The 17,304-nt window shown below is 31.1% G+C and overlaps 2 protein-coding genes across 3 annotated transcripts; both read left to right on the top strand.

Moving 5' to 3' along the window:
- Positions 1-349: 349 nt before the first annotated feature.
- Positions 350-3,090, top strand: LOC8266830. Its single transcript, XM_002522571.4, has 2 exons — positions 350-1,815; positions 2,488-3,090. The coding sequence occupies exons 1-2, from the start codon at positions 742-744 to the stop codon at positions 2,875-2,877; spliced, it is 1,464 nt and encodes a 487-aa protein (XP_002522617.2). The 5' UTR covers positions 350-741; the 3' UTR covers positions 2,878-3,090.
- Positions 3,091-11,986: 8,896 nt separating this feature from the next.
- On the top strand, positions 11,987-16,065 carry LOC8266831 (root phototropism protein 3). Of its 2 annotated transcripts, XM_015721497.3 has the most exons (5): positions 11,987-12,405; positions 12,501-12,666; positions 12,831-12,900; positions 13,035-14,294; positions 15,120-16,065. In XM_015721497.3, exons 2-5 carry the CDS (start codon positions 12,554-12,556, stop codon positions 15,666-15,668), a joined length of 1,992 nt encoding a protein of 663 aa, XP_015576983.1. In that variant the 5' UTR covers positions 11,987-12,405; positions 12,501-12,553; the 3' UTR covers positions 15,669-16,065. The 2 variants fall into 2 exon arrangements, with proteins under 2 accessions (XP_015576983.1, XP_002522618.1); XM_002522572.4 differs by having other exon boundaries at positions 11,987-12,666.
- The last annotated feature ends 1,239 nt before the right edge of the window (positions 16,066-17,304 follow it).

The following is a 17,304-nucleotide window of genomic DNA, read 5'->3' as shown; positions in this document are numbered from 1 at the left end:
CTTTGTCTTTGTCACATATAAAATTCTTTTGAGAATTACACCGTTAAATGCACGTTTAGAATTACTGTTCGATGTTAAAAAAAAATAGATTTGAAATTTTTATATAATATATTAATTTTTTTTAAAATTTATATACTGCTTTTCTTAAATCTATTTTTAGAATATCAATTCATATGTTTTTTTCAAAAATAATTTTCGAAATTTTAAAAATATTATGAAATAAAAACTGAGATTGGAAAAGTACTTTTCCAACTTGGATGTCAAATGCCGCTCAAGTCATTACCTTCATTAGTTTCAGTCACATGATATTTGTTCCTCTCTTTCTTTTCCTTTTTCATTTTCTTTCTCTCAAAATTGTATACTACATTCAAAGTATATGTTAACATAGTATTTAAATCCCACTAACTGACAAAGTAAAATCTCATCTAACTGTTTTCATTTTCCTTTTCTCTCTCGAAGCAGAAATGGGTTATGCTCTGTTTATAGAATTTGTTTGACTGCCTGAAATCTATATGGTTACTTTATTGTTTAAGGGCCACAGTGGCCTTAATTTATTCTTCACCCTTTGTCATTTCTTCTTCTAACATTGGTTTTTCTTACCAAGAAAGTGACTCAAATCTATATGGTTTCTTCATTATTCTTGAACTTTGTGAAGAGTTAGTCAGAGAAAATGCATGATATAGGGATCTGAAAACAATTCTTTCTTATGATTTGCCACTTATTAGAGAGAAAGAAACATCAATGGCCGAAGCAGCACCTACAGTTGTTATCAGACCTAAATTCCATAGCCCCAAGAAAGCTCATCAACTCTCTATGTCATCATTTTGCTTCTTCACTCCGAAACTTTCAGTCTTCCTTCTATCTATATGTGTCACTCTCTTCACTCTCTTTCAAATCCAGTGCCTCCATTATCCGCTGTCTTTATCATCACCAACATGGTCTCTCATGCAAAAATGGCAGGAATTCGCCACCACGTGCAATCAAGAGCTTAAATCCATGGCGGAAATGAGACTGAAACAAGCAGTCATGTTTCTTCCCCTTAAGGATATACGTTATCAAGAAAAAGCACTTCAAGGGCACACATGGTTCATGAGTTCAATGTATGACACTCATGAAGAAGGTGAAGTACAGTACCAACAATTTCCTTCAGAATCATCGAAAGGTAGACTTCTTTGCTTGAAAGGGAATGACACACATGATGGTTCTTGGAATTCTTATGCCTTAGCTTGGCCTGAAACCCTACCTTTAAATGCTACTCTTTTGAAAGGTTTAACTTTTGTGTCATATAATCATTACGACTATAATAATATTTGGCATGGGTTATCAGCTATTGTACCATTTGTTGCTTGGCACAAAGGAAATGGAGGTGAACTGCCTAGTAGATGGATTTTGTATCACTGGGGTGAGCTTAGATTCAACATGGGTTTATGGCTAAGTACTCTAACTGAGGCTACATTTGGTTCACCACCAAACATTGAAGGCTTTGGATGGGCTAATAACAATGAGCCAATTTGCTTTGAAAAAGCTGTTGTGATGAGGCATAATGAAGGTGGGATGTCAACAGATAGGAGAATCGAGACTTATGATTTCATGAGGTGCAAGGCTAGGGCATACTGCAATGTGAGTTTGGAGGGTGGAAACATGGTTAGTGAGAAAGGATTGCCAGTGATTGGGATGACATTGTTTATGAGAACTGGACCAAGATCTTTCAAGAATGAGTCTGCTGTTGTTAGAATCTTTGAAAAGGAATGTGCTAAGGTTGATGGTTGCAGGTTGATGGTGGCTTACTCCAATAATCTTACTTTTTGTGAACAGGTTAGTCAAGATACTACTACCACTCCTTGATTCTTGCTAAAATGTTTTAGATTACTTATTTTGTTTCTCTTTTTTCATATCTTTGTCAATCCCCCTTTTTGCTGTATATGAATATGAAGATGCTTGAATTCCAATGAAAATCATTTTCAAGAAAGAAAAGAAAAGAATTTTAATTAATATGGAAAAAATTTGTTTAATTACATTATTCATCATTTGAGGGGTATTATATACAGTTTTTAATTAACTGAATAAGAGAATGAGAAGATCATCCTAATTGCTTAATATTTCTTCTTCAAAAGATTATAATAATCAATCAAGCTCTTGTAGTTTGGATGGAGGGATAGGAAAAGATAAAGCCAAGTGGTGGTCAAGACTTGTCCTGATTAAAAGCAAGTCACATGGGAGGCAGTCCTAATTTTCTGAAGAGGTTGAGTGTAATTAACTTAAATCATTTTTAGCTAGCTAACTTCATGGTTGGAAAGCACCAGTTCATTTAATTTTAGCTAACTTCATGCCTTGAAAGCACCCTTTCTTGAATTATTTCTTTCTCAACAAAAATAACTTGGATTATTTCCTCAGGGAAATTTAAAAAAAAAAAAATTCTTATTCTACTGATTAATTAGCTGATGTAGAAATAATAATTGATATCTTGATATATATATATATATACAGGTAAAGCTAATGAGCATGACAGATATTTTGATATCTCCTCATGGTGCCCAATTGACCAACATGTTCCTGATGAACAAAAACAGTAGTGTCATGGAGTTTTTCCCCAAGGGATGGTTAAAACTTGCTGGTGTAGGTCAATTTGTCTACCACTGGATAGCTAGTTGGTCTGGGATGAAACACCAAGGAGCATGGCGAGACCCGGACGGCGACCACTGCCCCTACCCGGATGATGATCGCCGGTGTATGTCGATCTACAAAGGTGGTAAGATTGGCTTCAATGAGACTCATTTTTCCGAATGGGGTAGAAATGTTCTCAATGAAGTGAAATTAAGAAAGGCGGAGGAGATGTCACATAAGAGTAGTGATTTAATTTATAGTTGTGCTTTTTAGATTGCATAGTATTTCTATTTTTGTTCTTTTAATTTTACATTTCCATGTCATGGCATATGAGTACTATAAATTTTTCAGTGTGTTGTATGAGTACTTAATGAAAGTGGGTTTTCTGATTTAGTCTCAATGATAGTGTGTCATTAAGCTTGACATATGGGTTCTGTCTTCTTTTCTTTTCTTTTTTTCAAAGAAAAAGAGACCATCAAAATTAAATACTGAGTGTACGAAAAGCAAATTAAATGCAATTTGCAGATAATTAATAATTAATTTTATTTTTTGTATTTTTAATGACTAAAATATTTCCAAGTTATATGCTAAAATCAGTCTCTAATTATAGTTAGTGTGGGTTGATATCATTATTTTGTTATTTAAAGAGGTAATTATAATTTGTCTTTTTTAATTTTTTTTATATTATATTAGTTACTTTTACATATATAAAAATTATATTTTTTCATTTTTATTTATAATTTAATCCTAAACAATTGTTAATTAGATTTAATTTATACTATTTATCTTATAATCTTCGATATAATATTATTTTTTGTAGTCTATTTATTACACTAGAATCCCTTTATTTAATTTTTCTATAAATCAATTTTTAATATTTATAAAAATATAATTAACTATTGTTCTTTAATTATTCTAATTTCTATTTAACTAAATTCTAATAAAATTTAAATATTTTAAAAGTATTAATATAAAATAAAAATTAGTTAACGATTGTTTAATAGAAATTCTGAGAGAAAAGTTTTTATAAAATTATAAAATAAAAAGAATAAAAAAATATTTTTCTTAAATGTTAAAGAATAAGTAATGTAATATAGAAAAACACTAAGGTATATAATAATTACTCTTTAATAAATTGTTATTAAATAAATGTTATTTTAAAATTTATCAATTGTATTTGGCAGATGATCTTGGGCTATTGACATGGCCTATTATCATCTAATTGAGATATCCATTTGAGATAAGACTTGTTAAGAACATGAATTTTGTTTGACAAAACATATAACATAAACCCAAATAACAAAATAGATGACCAAATTAAAAAATAAAATGACCCATCGTTCATTTAAAATATGAAGCTGTAGTTGTGTATCATCAAGATCAACCCCTTAACCTTCACCTATCGTGAGTATGAATATCTCCTTATTTCCTGTTTATATATACGTGTTTCCAAACACTGTTTACCTCTTCTCTCATGCGTTAATCTCTTTCCTGTTTATAATATATAAAATGACTTTATATATTATGCTATGCTAGGTGAATCTATATCATAAATAATAGTTATTAATACAGTTATATATATATATATATATATATATATATATATATCATCCAAACATCTATTTAATGAATTCTCTCTAAAATTTCTCTGAAATAAGAACATTTCAAAACTTTTTTATTCTTGTATCTTAGCTTATATATAATTTTAAAATTATAATTATTTATTATAAATTATGAAAAGCTAATTAAATAAGGTTAACTTAAAATAAGTTATTATTAGTAATTTTTAAATAAGAAGAATGTTATCTAAATAAATAATAAAATAAAATCAATTGTTAATTGAATAAGAAAAAATTTGAAAATAGAGTTAATAAAATCAACAGTTATTTAGGATTAATCAACCATCAACTGCTGATTTTAAACTTACCGAACGAGTTTAATATAAGTGTCGGATGAAAAATAACTATCAGTTGCATAAAATTTTTAAACCAAATATCTTTCAAGATAGAACCTCTTTCATTTTCTTTTGCCATAATTAAAAAAAAAAAGAATAAACATTAAAAAAAGAACCATTTAATTTCACGAATTAACAATTTTTAATATGTGTTTGTTAATCAAATAAAAAATAATATATAATTAAATTATAATAAAAAATATTTTACTATTAAAAATATCAATTTATAAATTAAATTTTAAAAAATTAACAAGGCAGCCCGGGAGGTCTCTCAGTGCCGTCTGTTTGGCTGACTTTGCGGGCTTCAGCTAGGCCTAAGTCTTTTAATACAGCCTTTCATTAAGTTGTGGCCCTATTGCCCAATAGCATACACTATTATTCAGGCTCAAATCCAATAGCAATTAAAAACTATAACCTAATAGTTAATATATTAAATACATTAAAGAATTAAAAATGTATTTATTGTGTCTAATAATTCATTCATCACTTAATAGAATAAATCAGAAAAAAGAAAGCTCGTCTAATTGATATTTTTATTTATAAAAATAAAAAAAATTAAATCTAAGACTCTTAAGTTGATCTCTTATTATATAATTTTCATTTGATCGAATTTCCAATAAATAAATAGTTATCGAGCTGTTATAATATTTCAATTAATGAATATAAAAAAAAATTAGAAAAAAAGAAAAATGATTGGAGGCCAAAACATTCTCATGAAGGAGACCAAAGCAATCCTAAAACAAAAAGGGTAGGCCAAACTATCTGGATGGGCTTTGTCCAGATCTTGAAGCTGCTCCCACTTTCCTTTTCTCAACTTAAATTAGAACTGCTGTGGGTCCTCCCATTTGCACGGTTGGATTTCAATAATACTTGCCTCCATTGCCATTTCTTCACCCATCTAAGCAAGGAAAGTGAATCTCTACAAATACTAAAATCAATTATTGTAAGAAGTCTCGAATGAAAAGGAAAGGATGCCAAATCTCTTTCAGAGTGTTAAAATTTTGGAGGAAAAAGAATGAGTTTTCTATTACATATGAATCCATTTTATACTTTTTTATCAGACTTTTAATAGAATTTAACTCAATTTAAATTTATAGCTAAAATATCATTTCTAAATTTATTCAGATAATAATAAAAAATATATAGATAAAATGACAAAAGTCATTTTTAGATTAACTAGAATCTTAAGTTTGAGTTTTAATTATGCAATTGATTAAAATTTTTAATATAGTGTTTCACCACTCGTAAGAATCTTATCCGAAACGCTCTAGCTTATCAAATAAATAAAAATATCTAAACTCGTAAACATGTCTAGCTCATAGTCGATGATTATTTTAGTCATGGGAACCAATAAAAATTCTAAATAAAAGGGAAACTAAATGGGGGGAAAGGACACATCAGCAATGGATTTAGGGTATTTATTAAGGGATGAAAGCATGATGTCTAGCGAAACCCCAACAACCAATGGGGACATGCATGTGTTGTGGGTAGAGAATGAGAGAATGGGGAGCCAACGCGGCTCATTTCCTACCACTGCTGTCATCTCTCCAAACAAAAACGCACTGCCTTAGCTGGCTTTCCTTCTTTTTTTAATTTTATGAATTCTTGTTCATGACATGAAAGTTCAATATCCTTTAAATTATTGTCTTGTGTTTATGGTCTAGGATTAGTTCATTACATCTTTAGGGAAATTGATGCAAGTGTTAATACTGCCTCATAATTTTTTTTTTTTTTTTTTTATAAGAGGTCGGATGACTAAAGAAGTATACTAGAAAATAGTCATCACTTTATATTTATTATAGTTTATAAAAATTTATGGAATAATTTTTAATTTAATTACTGATTTTGTCATTCGAGCTCAATTGAACTTTTTCAAAATTTATGAATTTTTTTAGTCTAAATTCTTATTTAATTAACTCAAATTAACTCTATTTAAAAAAAAAAGTGAGAGTAGCTCTCTATTAATAGACAAAAATAACTAAAAAAATTTATAGTAAATTTTAAATAAATAGCAAAATAAATAATAAAAACACTAATAAATAATAATATTTATTATTTTTATTTACAGTATCAATATATATTTTTAATTTAAATAATTTAATTTAATATAAAAAGTGATTTTCAATTTTCTTATTTTCTTATTGTATCTATCTTTTTTTTAGTGAGTGTGTAACTTATTTTTTTATTTTTATTAAAAGTAAAATTAATCTAAATTAAATATATAAATATTTAAATTAAAATATTTATTAATTTATAAATTAAACTCCAATAATAAAGTTAATAGCAAATTAAACTTTACTCCCAAACTCACTTAATGCGGAGAAAACAACTTTAACTATAATGACAAAATATATGTACAACCAATGATATTCTTTATCCAATTAGAAAACACATGACTTGCTTACCAAATATGGAATATTATATACGTAAATAGCTATTGATATTCTTTTTTCAACTTCCATTATTGCAAGAAATGAGTTAGTGCATTCTTACACCTTCAAAACACAATATAAATAAATTCTAAAATTCTATTTAAGATAACAAAGTAGAATTTAATGGTATTAGAAATTCTACATATATAGATAAATGTTAAATTTTTTAATGAAAATGCAAAATATTCAAATATAAAGATGCAATAGAAAAATTAAATTTTCTTGTCAACCAAAAAAAAAAAAAATTAGTCCAATAACTGTATCAATTGACAATCTTTTCCTCTTAAAAGAGAATATATATGTACACTAAAAGAAAACCATGTTTACTTGTTCTCTGATCTCTTTCAACCAGGCACTCAAGTAATTTTAGAAGCTAATTCTTACCATATAGTTTTAAGATTTCACTTTAGAACTGCTTAGATTCTCACACAATCTTAGTATGAAAAGTAATTATTTATCATGACTAATCATTTACAAAAGCCCTTTTAATTAATATAACCTAAAGTTTGAAACTTTATTGTGACAAAACAATAATTAATGAGTCCAAATTTGACACATTCATAATTCATTATTTCAACAAAAAGCTTTAGACCCTTCACCATCTATTCATGAAATTTGATGATATATAGTTCAAAAGATTCAACTGCAATCAAGTTTTTTTTTTTTTTTAAAAGAAATAAAGATTTTCTCCACATATATAATCATAAACATAAAAGTAACACTTATTAATGCGTGCTTGAGGGCTATAATGGCTTCTGATTATTAAGATAATAATTTATTTTCTTTAAAAAAAAAAACATTATATACTTATGAACAAGTAGCTAGAGGAGATAAAATTCATTTGGTTGGTTTAAAAAGATGCATGTTTGTCCTACAGATTATGATACAAGAAATCAAGATGTTATTAGCCCCCAGGAAGTTTCTTTTCAGCAAACATCCATGATTTTGAATTCCCATTAAAAAGAAATGAATTTCCTGAAGCTAGTTGAGATTTTAACTTCAGAAGAGAATATTTTAATATAATGTTAGCCTATGGACATTTATGAAACTTCACTATAAAATACCACTTTGTAAAGTATTCAGAAGAGGTTTCAAATTATGGGGAAATCCATCCATTAGCTTAAATGGTTAGCCCAAAACAAAGAAGAAACTTAATTGGTAAAGTTTGCAGTGCACTTTATTTTTGTAAGCAGCTGAAAGGTTTTAGACATGGAGCCATTAAAGTTTTTAAAGCACATAAGTGGAATTTAGTCATTCATATGCATAGATGTAGGGTAGAGCCAGTTTCCCTTTTTCTTTCACTTGACATTACAGGACTAGAATTCAATGATTTGTAAGATCTTCATTCCTTCACTTGATATTCAAAAATAATTATACATATTTTCTTTCATGTGAAAAAAGAAAAATTATGTCTCCACAAGAATTAAAGAGACCTAGAATTTTTACATAAATAAATTTAACTGCAAAGTCAATCAGAAAATGTCATAGTTAATATATTCTTCTCATAAGAATTGAAAAGCTCCCGAATTTAATTTTTACTGACCACTATCTATCGATATTAATAGAAATTTATCGTTTTTAAGATTAAAAAGATTTATTCGCAAACAAGTGGTTGAGAAATGAGGTAAAACAATTAAGATAAAATGAAAGAAAAGAAGATATAAAAGTAAAATTTTGAGAGAATTTATGGTAAAATACCTTCTCATTCTTCAAATTTTGAAAAAATTTAGTGAATAATGTGATGTGAAAGCATAACTAGAAAGATGTGTGTTCTAATGAGTAAATAAGCTGGGGGATGACAGCACCTGATGTCAGAGGGCAAGCCACTTTTTTTTATTCTCATGTCCTCAGAACTTTCCAAATAGAGTCTCAGACTAGGAATTCAAATCTAACCAAATGTATTTATGTGAAAAACTTTCCAACACAGTATTTTATTCACCTTCACTTGATAAAATTCTGCTCCAAATTCCATGTTGCACCAAATGAATCATACAAAATATGAAAGTTTACAACCTAAGAATCAATGGCAGAATTAGGAAAACTATGCTGGTATAGGGCAATATATACACATTTTGAATGGGATTAATACTAAACATTATAGTAAATTAGTTGAGTAGGGCTAATTAATTGGCTACGCCACTACTAAGGAGGTAAATTTATAATCAAATGATATATATATATCTCTTAAGAAGGTGAATTTATAATTAAATGATATATATATCTCTTAATAAACCATCAGGTTTTAGTCTGGTAGTAAAAAATTTAATGTCGGAGATTGAAATTTCGAATTCAGAGACCTCTCTTTTTCAAAATGTGATGATTTATTTCCTACTTTATAAAAAGAGTTTACCTTTTTCTCTAACTTAACATACTAATTTATTAACTATATCTAGTGGCAAAAAACAAATACTCTTACAACATTTTTCTCCTTTTATATAATTAATAATACCTAATTCAGTTAGTTCCATATAGCCAGCAACATCAGAAAATGTAAATTACCTGGAAACTGATTGAGGAATGGAGACCATATCTTAGCCACTGAAGTTGTTTAAGGGTCCTACCTCCCTTTATCTCCCATTGCCATATGCAGGCAGGAGGGTTGTTTTATTGCTGTTTGCTAAATATTTCCTCTCAGACAAATCCTGATAATTAATAATAACAACAAATGTCACCCCCTTAACACCCTTTTCTTTTTTCACTTAAAAACAAACAAGAATGATAAACAAAGATGCTTAATCAACAGCAGAATTCTGAATATGCGACACAAAAAGGCATTACATCCCCAAGAATATTTATTTACTTAATTGAATATTAAAGTGATAGATAAAAATAATAAGAAAGAGACCAAGCAATCATTATGCATGGGTATGCATTAGAGGTAATATGTATTTACTTATACATATACTTAAATCAAGTTCTTATTATTTTTTATTTTTGGTATATGATTCTAAGTTTTATACTATTTTTGAAGTAAATGATTTGTTTGATAAACTAGAAAATATACAAATGGTATAAAAAGATCTTCATAAATATTTGATGGCTAAGATATCATATCGTGTATGATACATATAAAAAAGAGACGAATTGTAAACAAAATTAAAATTAGAAAGTACTAAAAATATAAATTATTAATAAACACATATGTAAGCAGGGGGCAGATCGAAAAATTTATAAAGAGGAAGGCCAGAATGAATATCTTTTTCTGAAAGCTTGAGAGAGGGGGGCCCTGGTCGTGCATGCAAGGGATTTGCTATGAGCTAATAGCTCACAGGCGATACTAACTCCCATATATTTTAGATTTCTTTTAAAAATTTTGGTCCCCCAGCTTTCACAATTTTCAAAATTTTTCCTATTTATTTAGATTTTTTCTCAGTTTAGTCCTTCCTAACTTTCAAAAAGTAAAATTTTTCTTTGGACCCCTCTCTTTTAAGATTTTGACTCTTCCCTTGTACTCACGGTCTTTGTAAACAACACCCTGTTAACCTGCTAACTCTCCACTCCCCAACAACTACCAATGTATGTAAACTGAGAAAAGAAAAGACAAAACAAAAAAAGGAAAAGAAAAGAAATTCTCAATGTACAAGAACTATCATAACTTGTTTAATAAATCTCAGAAACAGTCCTGCTTCACTCTTATACCAACGTACTGCAGAAGTAAGTCTGCAAATAAAAAGAATAATAATAACAAAAAAAAAAAGAAGCTCTGCAATATTACACATAGAGAAATGTACGTGGGTAGGGTCATGAAAGACGATGAGTCAGGCCTGAGCCTCTCAGACAATACTCCAAAACAGTTACGTATCTCCAAACAGTGGAAAGCCCTGCACTTTTTGTTTTGGAGTGCTTTTTTCAGTGGGGAAGAAAAGTAAGTCACCAATACCACCAGTCCACCAACAGTCATCCTCTGTGAAAAAGGGCAATAAACTTCTCAAGTGTAATTTTCCAGCTAGTCCATATATAATAATAAATAGTGGTGGTGGTGGTGGTGTGCATGCATATCATTTCTTACTGTGCAACAAACAAACACTTCTAAAGGGGAAAAAAGGAATGGGCCTACCAATTAGGCCACAACACATATATATGTTCTTCAATCTTTTCTTGTACTTGGGGAAATTTTTAAGAGGAACAGAACTGTCAAGTTTTGAATCTAACCATCTACACTGCTAGACAAACACTCATTAGGCTTCTTGGCAGAGGACATTATTATTGAATCCTGATCTTCCAATTGCCTATGCCTGTATAAGTTACTAGACAACTTTTCATTTATACAATGGGGACCTTTACTTGAACTTCATTGAACCAATCAAGTGGCATGTGTACCATTTTAAAACTAGGGCAAGACTATTTTTTTTAATTAAATTTTAGACTGCTTGGACTATGAACATCATACTTACAGTACAAATTTTCCACGAAGATAACATGATTTTAATGTGAATGCTTGTTCTAGTTCTTGTTATTATTATTATTAATTACCAAAGCCCTACAAATAGACATAATCCAATAGCCAACATGTTAAATTTAGATATGCATTATCCAAAGGGCATTTATTTCATAAATTTTCTATCACATAGCATGCAAAAAATGGAGATTCCAGTTTCAAGAATATGTTTGTAAATATTTTAAAAAAAATTTATAGATTAAAATGAAAAATTTAAAATGTTATTTTCTTCATTAGAGAAAAGAACCAACTTAAAAAAGCCTGCTTCAAATTTAATTGTGTGAATTTTGCAAGAAGGAACACAGTTCAAATCCCACCAAAACTAATATACATATTCAAAGGAAAAGAGCTCACCTGATGATAAAAGAAAATAAAAAAAACATTCTTTGTATACCTAATTAGAGGAGGAGGCAATGTGAGAGGTAGAAACTTAGTTGAGATATGTTCATATAAAGAGCCAAAACTCATCAAAAGTTATGGTCCATGCACTTCCAGTACTCTACTCAATGGCAATATCGTAATTCCAAAATCTTTTTCTTTTTGTTTTTTGATCCATCACAGACTACTCCAGGCTCCTGCTACGTAGAAGTCACTTCTCATTTCTCTCTCTCTATTGTCCACAGAGGAATGTTTTTATTGGGATTATAATAAAATTTTAAAGAATAAAACATTGATTAAAGAAAAGGCAAAAAGAAAAAAAGAGAGAGAGAGATAAAAAAATAAAATAAAATAACCCAAAAAGGAAGACATGAAAGATTAGAAGCTGAATATCCCAGTCTTTGTGATGCAGAGAGAAAAATAACTATCTCCCTTAAAAGAAAAATTCCAAAGCTAAAGACATGAAATGCAAACTAAACTCCAAAGATCCAAAAACAGTGCTAAATTCTATGCCCATTACTTCACAGCCTGTAATATGTAGTGAGACCTTGAAATTCTACAAGAAGCCGACAGTTAGAAGATAATTCCAAGCAACCCATGTGGGATTTCTTCTTTTATTCTTGCTCAACTCTTTGTGTCACTTGATTTGCGTTTCTCTCTTACTCATTTTCTCTGCTAAAACTCTAATTTTCAGGCATTTTTTCCTGAGAAAATCCCCAAGTTTTCTTGGTTTTTTAGTTTGCCATCATGTGGGACTCAGAGAGTGAATCTGTTTGTGGTAGAGATTATGGTAATGGAGTTCTTAGCACTAGCAAGCATGGTGTCAAAACTGACGGATTTGAGCTTAAGGGCCAATCATGGTATGTTTGTTAAATGAAATTTTAATCCAAGTTTTTACTGTGCCACACTAAAGAATCAAGTTTTTCGAGTTTTGGTGTCTTTAGCTACTTGTGTGTATCATGTGGATTATTTTCTGGCATGTTTACAATTCTAAGTATGTAAGCATCTAATCATTATTATGCAGGTATGTTGCTACTGATGTTCCTAGTGATCTTCTAGTTCAGATTGGAGATGTTAATTTCCACTTGCACAAGGTAGTTATTTTTCACTTTTAAATGATTCAATTTCACTTAGCTTAAGCTTATAAACTCAGTATTCTGTAACAGAAAAGATAGTTCTTGAATTTTATGACTTACCCCCCATTTCACCATTTCTGTTCTTGTCAAAGTATCCTTTGCTTTCTCGGAGTGGCAAGATGAATAGACTAATATATGAATCACGCGACCTAGACCTGAACAAGATTGCATTAGATGATATTCCAGGTGGACCTGAAGCATTTGAGCTTGCTGCAAAGTTCTGCTATGGAATTGCAGTTGATCTAACGGCAGGAAATATCTCTGGCCTTAGATGTGCTGCAGAGTACCTAGAAATGACAGAGGACTTAGAAGAAGGCAATCTTATATTCAAAACTGAAGCTTTTCTTAGTTATGTGGTGTTATCATCATGGAGGGATTCTATATTAGTACTTAAAAGCTGTGAGAAGCTCTCACCATGGGCAGAGAACCTTCAGATTGTTCGAAGATGTAGCGAATCCATTGCTTGGAAGGCTTGTGCCAATCCTAAAGGGATAAGGTGGGCATACACTGGAAAACCCCCTAAAGTTTCCAGTCCAAAATGGAATGACATGAAGGATTCAAGTCCTAGTAGAAGTCAACCGGTACCTCCTGATTGGTGGTTTGAAGATGTTTCAATTCTCAGGATTGATCACTTTGTTAGGGTCATTACAGCAATCAAGGTAAAAGGAATGAGGTTTGAATTGATTGGAGCTGCCATAATGAATTATGCAGCCAAATGGCTTCCAGGTTTGATTAAAGATGGAGTAGGGTCTGTCGATGAAGGAAGCAATAGCAGCAATAGTAGCACCAGCAGTTGGAAAGGTGGGCTGCATATGATTGTGGCAGGAACTAAAGATGACCCTCCAACTGTCCAGGCCAAAGATCAGCGTATGATCATCGAGAGCCTCATCAGCATAATTCCACCACAGAAGGATAGTGTCTCTTGCAGCTTTCTCCTTCGCCTTCTGAGAATGGCAAACTTGTTGAAAGTGGCACCTGCATTGGTCACTGAGTTAGAGAAACGTGTGGGAATGCAGTTTGAACAGGCAACATTAGCAGACCTTCTGATTCCCTCTTACAATAAGAGCGAGACTTTATACGATGTAGACCTTGTACAGAGGCTTCTAGAGCATTTTCTGGTTCAAGAACAGACAGAAAGTTCAAGTCCAAGTAGACAATCATTTTCAGATCAAAGGGGTACAAATCCAAATGCCAAAATGAGAGTGGCAAGGCTTGTTGACAGTTACCTTACAGAGGTTTCCAGAGATAGAAACCTCTCCCTGACAAAGTTTCAGGTACTTGCAGAAGCTTTGCCTGAATCTGCAAGAACCTGCGATGATGGGCTTTATCGAGCAATTGATTCTTATCTTAAGGTAATTCTCCAGACTTGTTATTTTTATATTTAAGATGTTATTATGAATATATAACAGTAAGAAGCCTCATGAACACTGGAATTATATGCAAGTATAAATTTAGGCAGTAACTTGCACGCATGTTTACTTTCTGTGGAAGCTCATCATGCTTGTAGAATTAGAAAGACTGAAAAAGAGAAAAATTTAATCCACCCATCTCTTGTTTGTTCATTACTCATTTATAGATGTGAAAATTCTGATGACATACTCTACTTAGAGCTCTAGAAACGGAATCAGGTAATGTGTGTGCAGTAGTTTGATGAGTGGAGAATATCAAGCATAAATGTAAACAGAAAACCATCAGTTAATTATGAACGAATTATAAATGTGAACAAAGGCATAACATCTCGTGGAGAAAAGAAAAAAGGGTATAAAATAACGTGGTTCTGTGGACCCCTGCCAATCCATGAAGGCATGACCACAAACAAACATTTCTTGCCAACTGAATCACATAATATCAGGATAATAAGGGCAGTAAGAGCATGTAAAAATTGTGTGCATCATCTTGATAACATTGACATTTTGACAGTAAGCTGCTTCTAGCAAACAATAAACATACTACAGATGTGTGATGCCTATTTAGTTAAGTCATTTTAATGGAAATATAGGAATTCATTACACAGGAAGTTCAAGTATCTTTTGTACTTCAGCCATGACTTTTTGGGGTCTTGTAAGAACTAATAGGATGAAATCTCTACATTTTTGGCAAATTGAATGAGCGATTTTCCTTTTTCTTTTTTCTTTTTTTCCTTTTAAGAATTCTTAATTGAATTCACAATTTAACAGGCTCATCCAACTCTCTCCGAGCATGAAAGGAAACGCCTTTGCCGAGTGATGGACTGCCAAAAACTCTCAATTGATGCATGTATGCATGCTGCTCAAAATGAGAGACTGCCACTTCGAGTTGTGGTGCAGGTACTCTTCTCTGAACAGGTAAAGATAAGCAATTCACTTGCCAGCATCTCCCTGAAAGAAGCTGGAGAAGCACAATACCAACCCATGATACCAAATAGGAAAACGCTTCTTGAAGGGACACCACAATCATTTCAAGAAGGATGGGCAACTGCGAAAAAAGACATTAACACACTCAAGTTTGAACTTGAAAGTGTGAAGACCAAGTACCTTGAACTCCAAAATGACATGGAGAATTTACAGAGACAGTTCGATAAGATGACAAATAAGAAACAGACATCAGCATGGACCACTGGATGGAAGAAGCTGAGCAAATTCACCAAGATGACAAATATAGAAAACCATGATATTGGACCTCAGATCCCAGCTGCTGCAGAACAGACTAGAAAGACACCGAGAAGGTGGAGGAATTCAATTTCCTGAAAGCTGATTGTGTCCAAAAGGCAAAGACTGGCAACAAACGAATGCCATTATATTCTGATTCCATATTTCCACTGTTATTCTCTTTACTTCTTATTTGTTTTGTTTCTTTGGAAGTCAGGTTTTTTTTCTTTATTTTCTATTATTTCCCTTTCTTTTCTATGAAATTTTTAGCAATCACCTCAAAATCTAGCAGTACAATTTGTCACGAAAATCTGGTCAAGTCATCTGTGAATTTGTCAATTTTTATTGTAAGTGTACTTGATATTTTCAGGGATGAAGATGTTGTTGTATACCTGGTGAAAAACAAAGTGTAACTAGATTTAAATCTTTCCGCTACCTCATGTAATAGATTAAATTCAGCAAACAAAGTAATAAAGAACCAAGAATCTTACTGCAAGACAACATTTCTTTGCATCTGCTAGAATTTACAGAATAAGTCCATTGCAAAGAAATACATAAAATTATTATGGTTATATAACAAAATAAAATGATGGGATATCTCCTTTAGTTCATTAAATAAATAAATAAAAGATCTTTCAAAAATTTGTGCCCACAGAAACTGTGCTGCATAGCCATTGGAATATGTGACTTGGAAATCACAAGTAATTATATGCATTTCAGTACCAAAAGTACATTTCATATATTCTCTTTCTTATAAGACCAATATAATCTCAAATCCCTTAAATTACGCTAAGATAATGACTACTTCTTTTCTTTAAAAAAAAAAAGAGTGCTCATACATTCTAAATAGATAATTGAAAATGGTAACAGCACAGACTAGATTGTCATCTGGACATATAACATGCAAAAACTGAGCTTGTTATCGGGAGACTCATAGCAATAATAAACAGGGAATCTTCATCAGAACCTATATATAATGGAAGAACTTTCTGCAAAGTATATATCATGTAACAAGAATAGTTCTTGAAGGGAAAGGAAATTTGTTTTATTTATTGAACCTAGAAAACTCAAGCCCTCAGTTTGTAACAGGAATCTTATCTATTATCTTTGCTTGAAAGGGCTTTTGCCATCCACGATCTCAAGAAGTACAAATGATTAATCAGTGATAGTAACAGAGTGCATAGATATGATATTTTGGGGGCACATATTCGAGCTAATGTGCATCATAACAAATATAGTATAATACAGACAAATTAAAGTAATTGCTTTTAGTCATATATCATTTCAAATGAAAAGGTCTTATTGATGTAATATGTCGAGGCAAAATGCTCAATATTGCAAAGATTAAAATGTCAAACGAACGTAAATATGGAAGATAATTTGCCACGGCTTTCACAACAGGTTTCGACAGTGCCACTGACAACTCTCCAGCCTGTTCACTGTGACATACTTGCATTATAGAGGTAGGTAGGCACTTCATGGATATGGTTTTGAAGAATGCCTTCCCAGTTCTGATTTGCAACTCATATTTAGTCACAAAAAGCATTGGGTCCCATGGCACCTATCTTATGGACCTACTACTATTAATTAGGTATGTATTGTAAAGACCAAAAGTTGTCTAAGAGACCTCCAAGATGCACCATGGCCAATTCCAATATACCTTAATTATCACTCATAGCAATTAATCATTTATCTAGTCGAAGTACTGATATTGGAACTAGTTCATGATTTTGTG

The sequence above is a fragment of the Ricinus communis genome, chromosome 6, assembly GCF_019578655.1.
Source record: "Ricinus communis isolate WT05 ecotype wild-type chromosome 6, ASM1957865v1, whole genome shotgun sequence".
NCBI lineage: Eukaryota > Viridiplantae > Streptophyta > Magnoliopsida > Malpighiales > Euphorbiaceae > Ricinus > Ricinus communis.
Note: the sequence above shows the minus strand (reverse complement) of the source record. Positions and strands in the feature narration are given on the sequence as shown.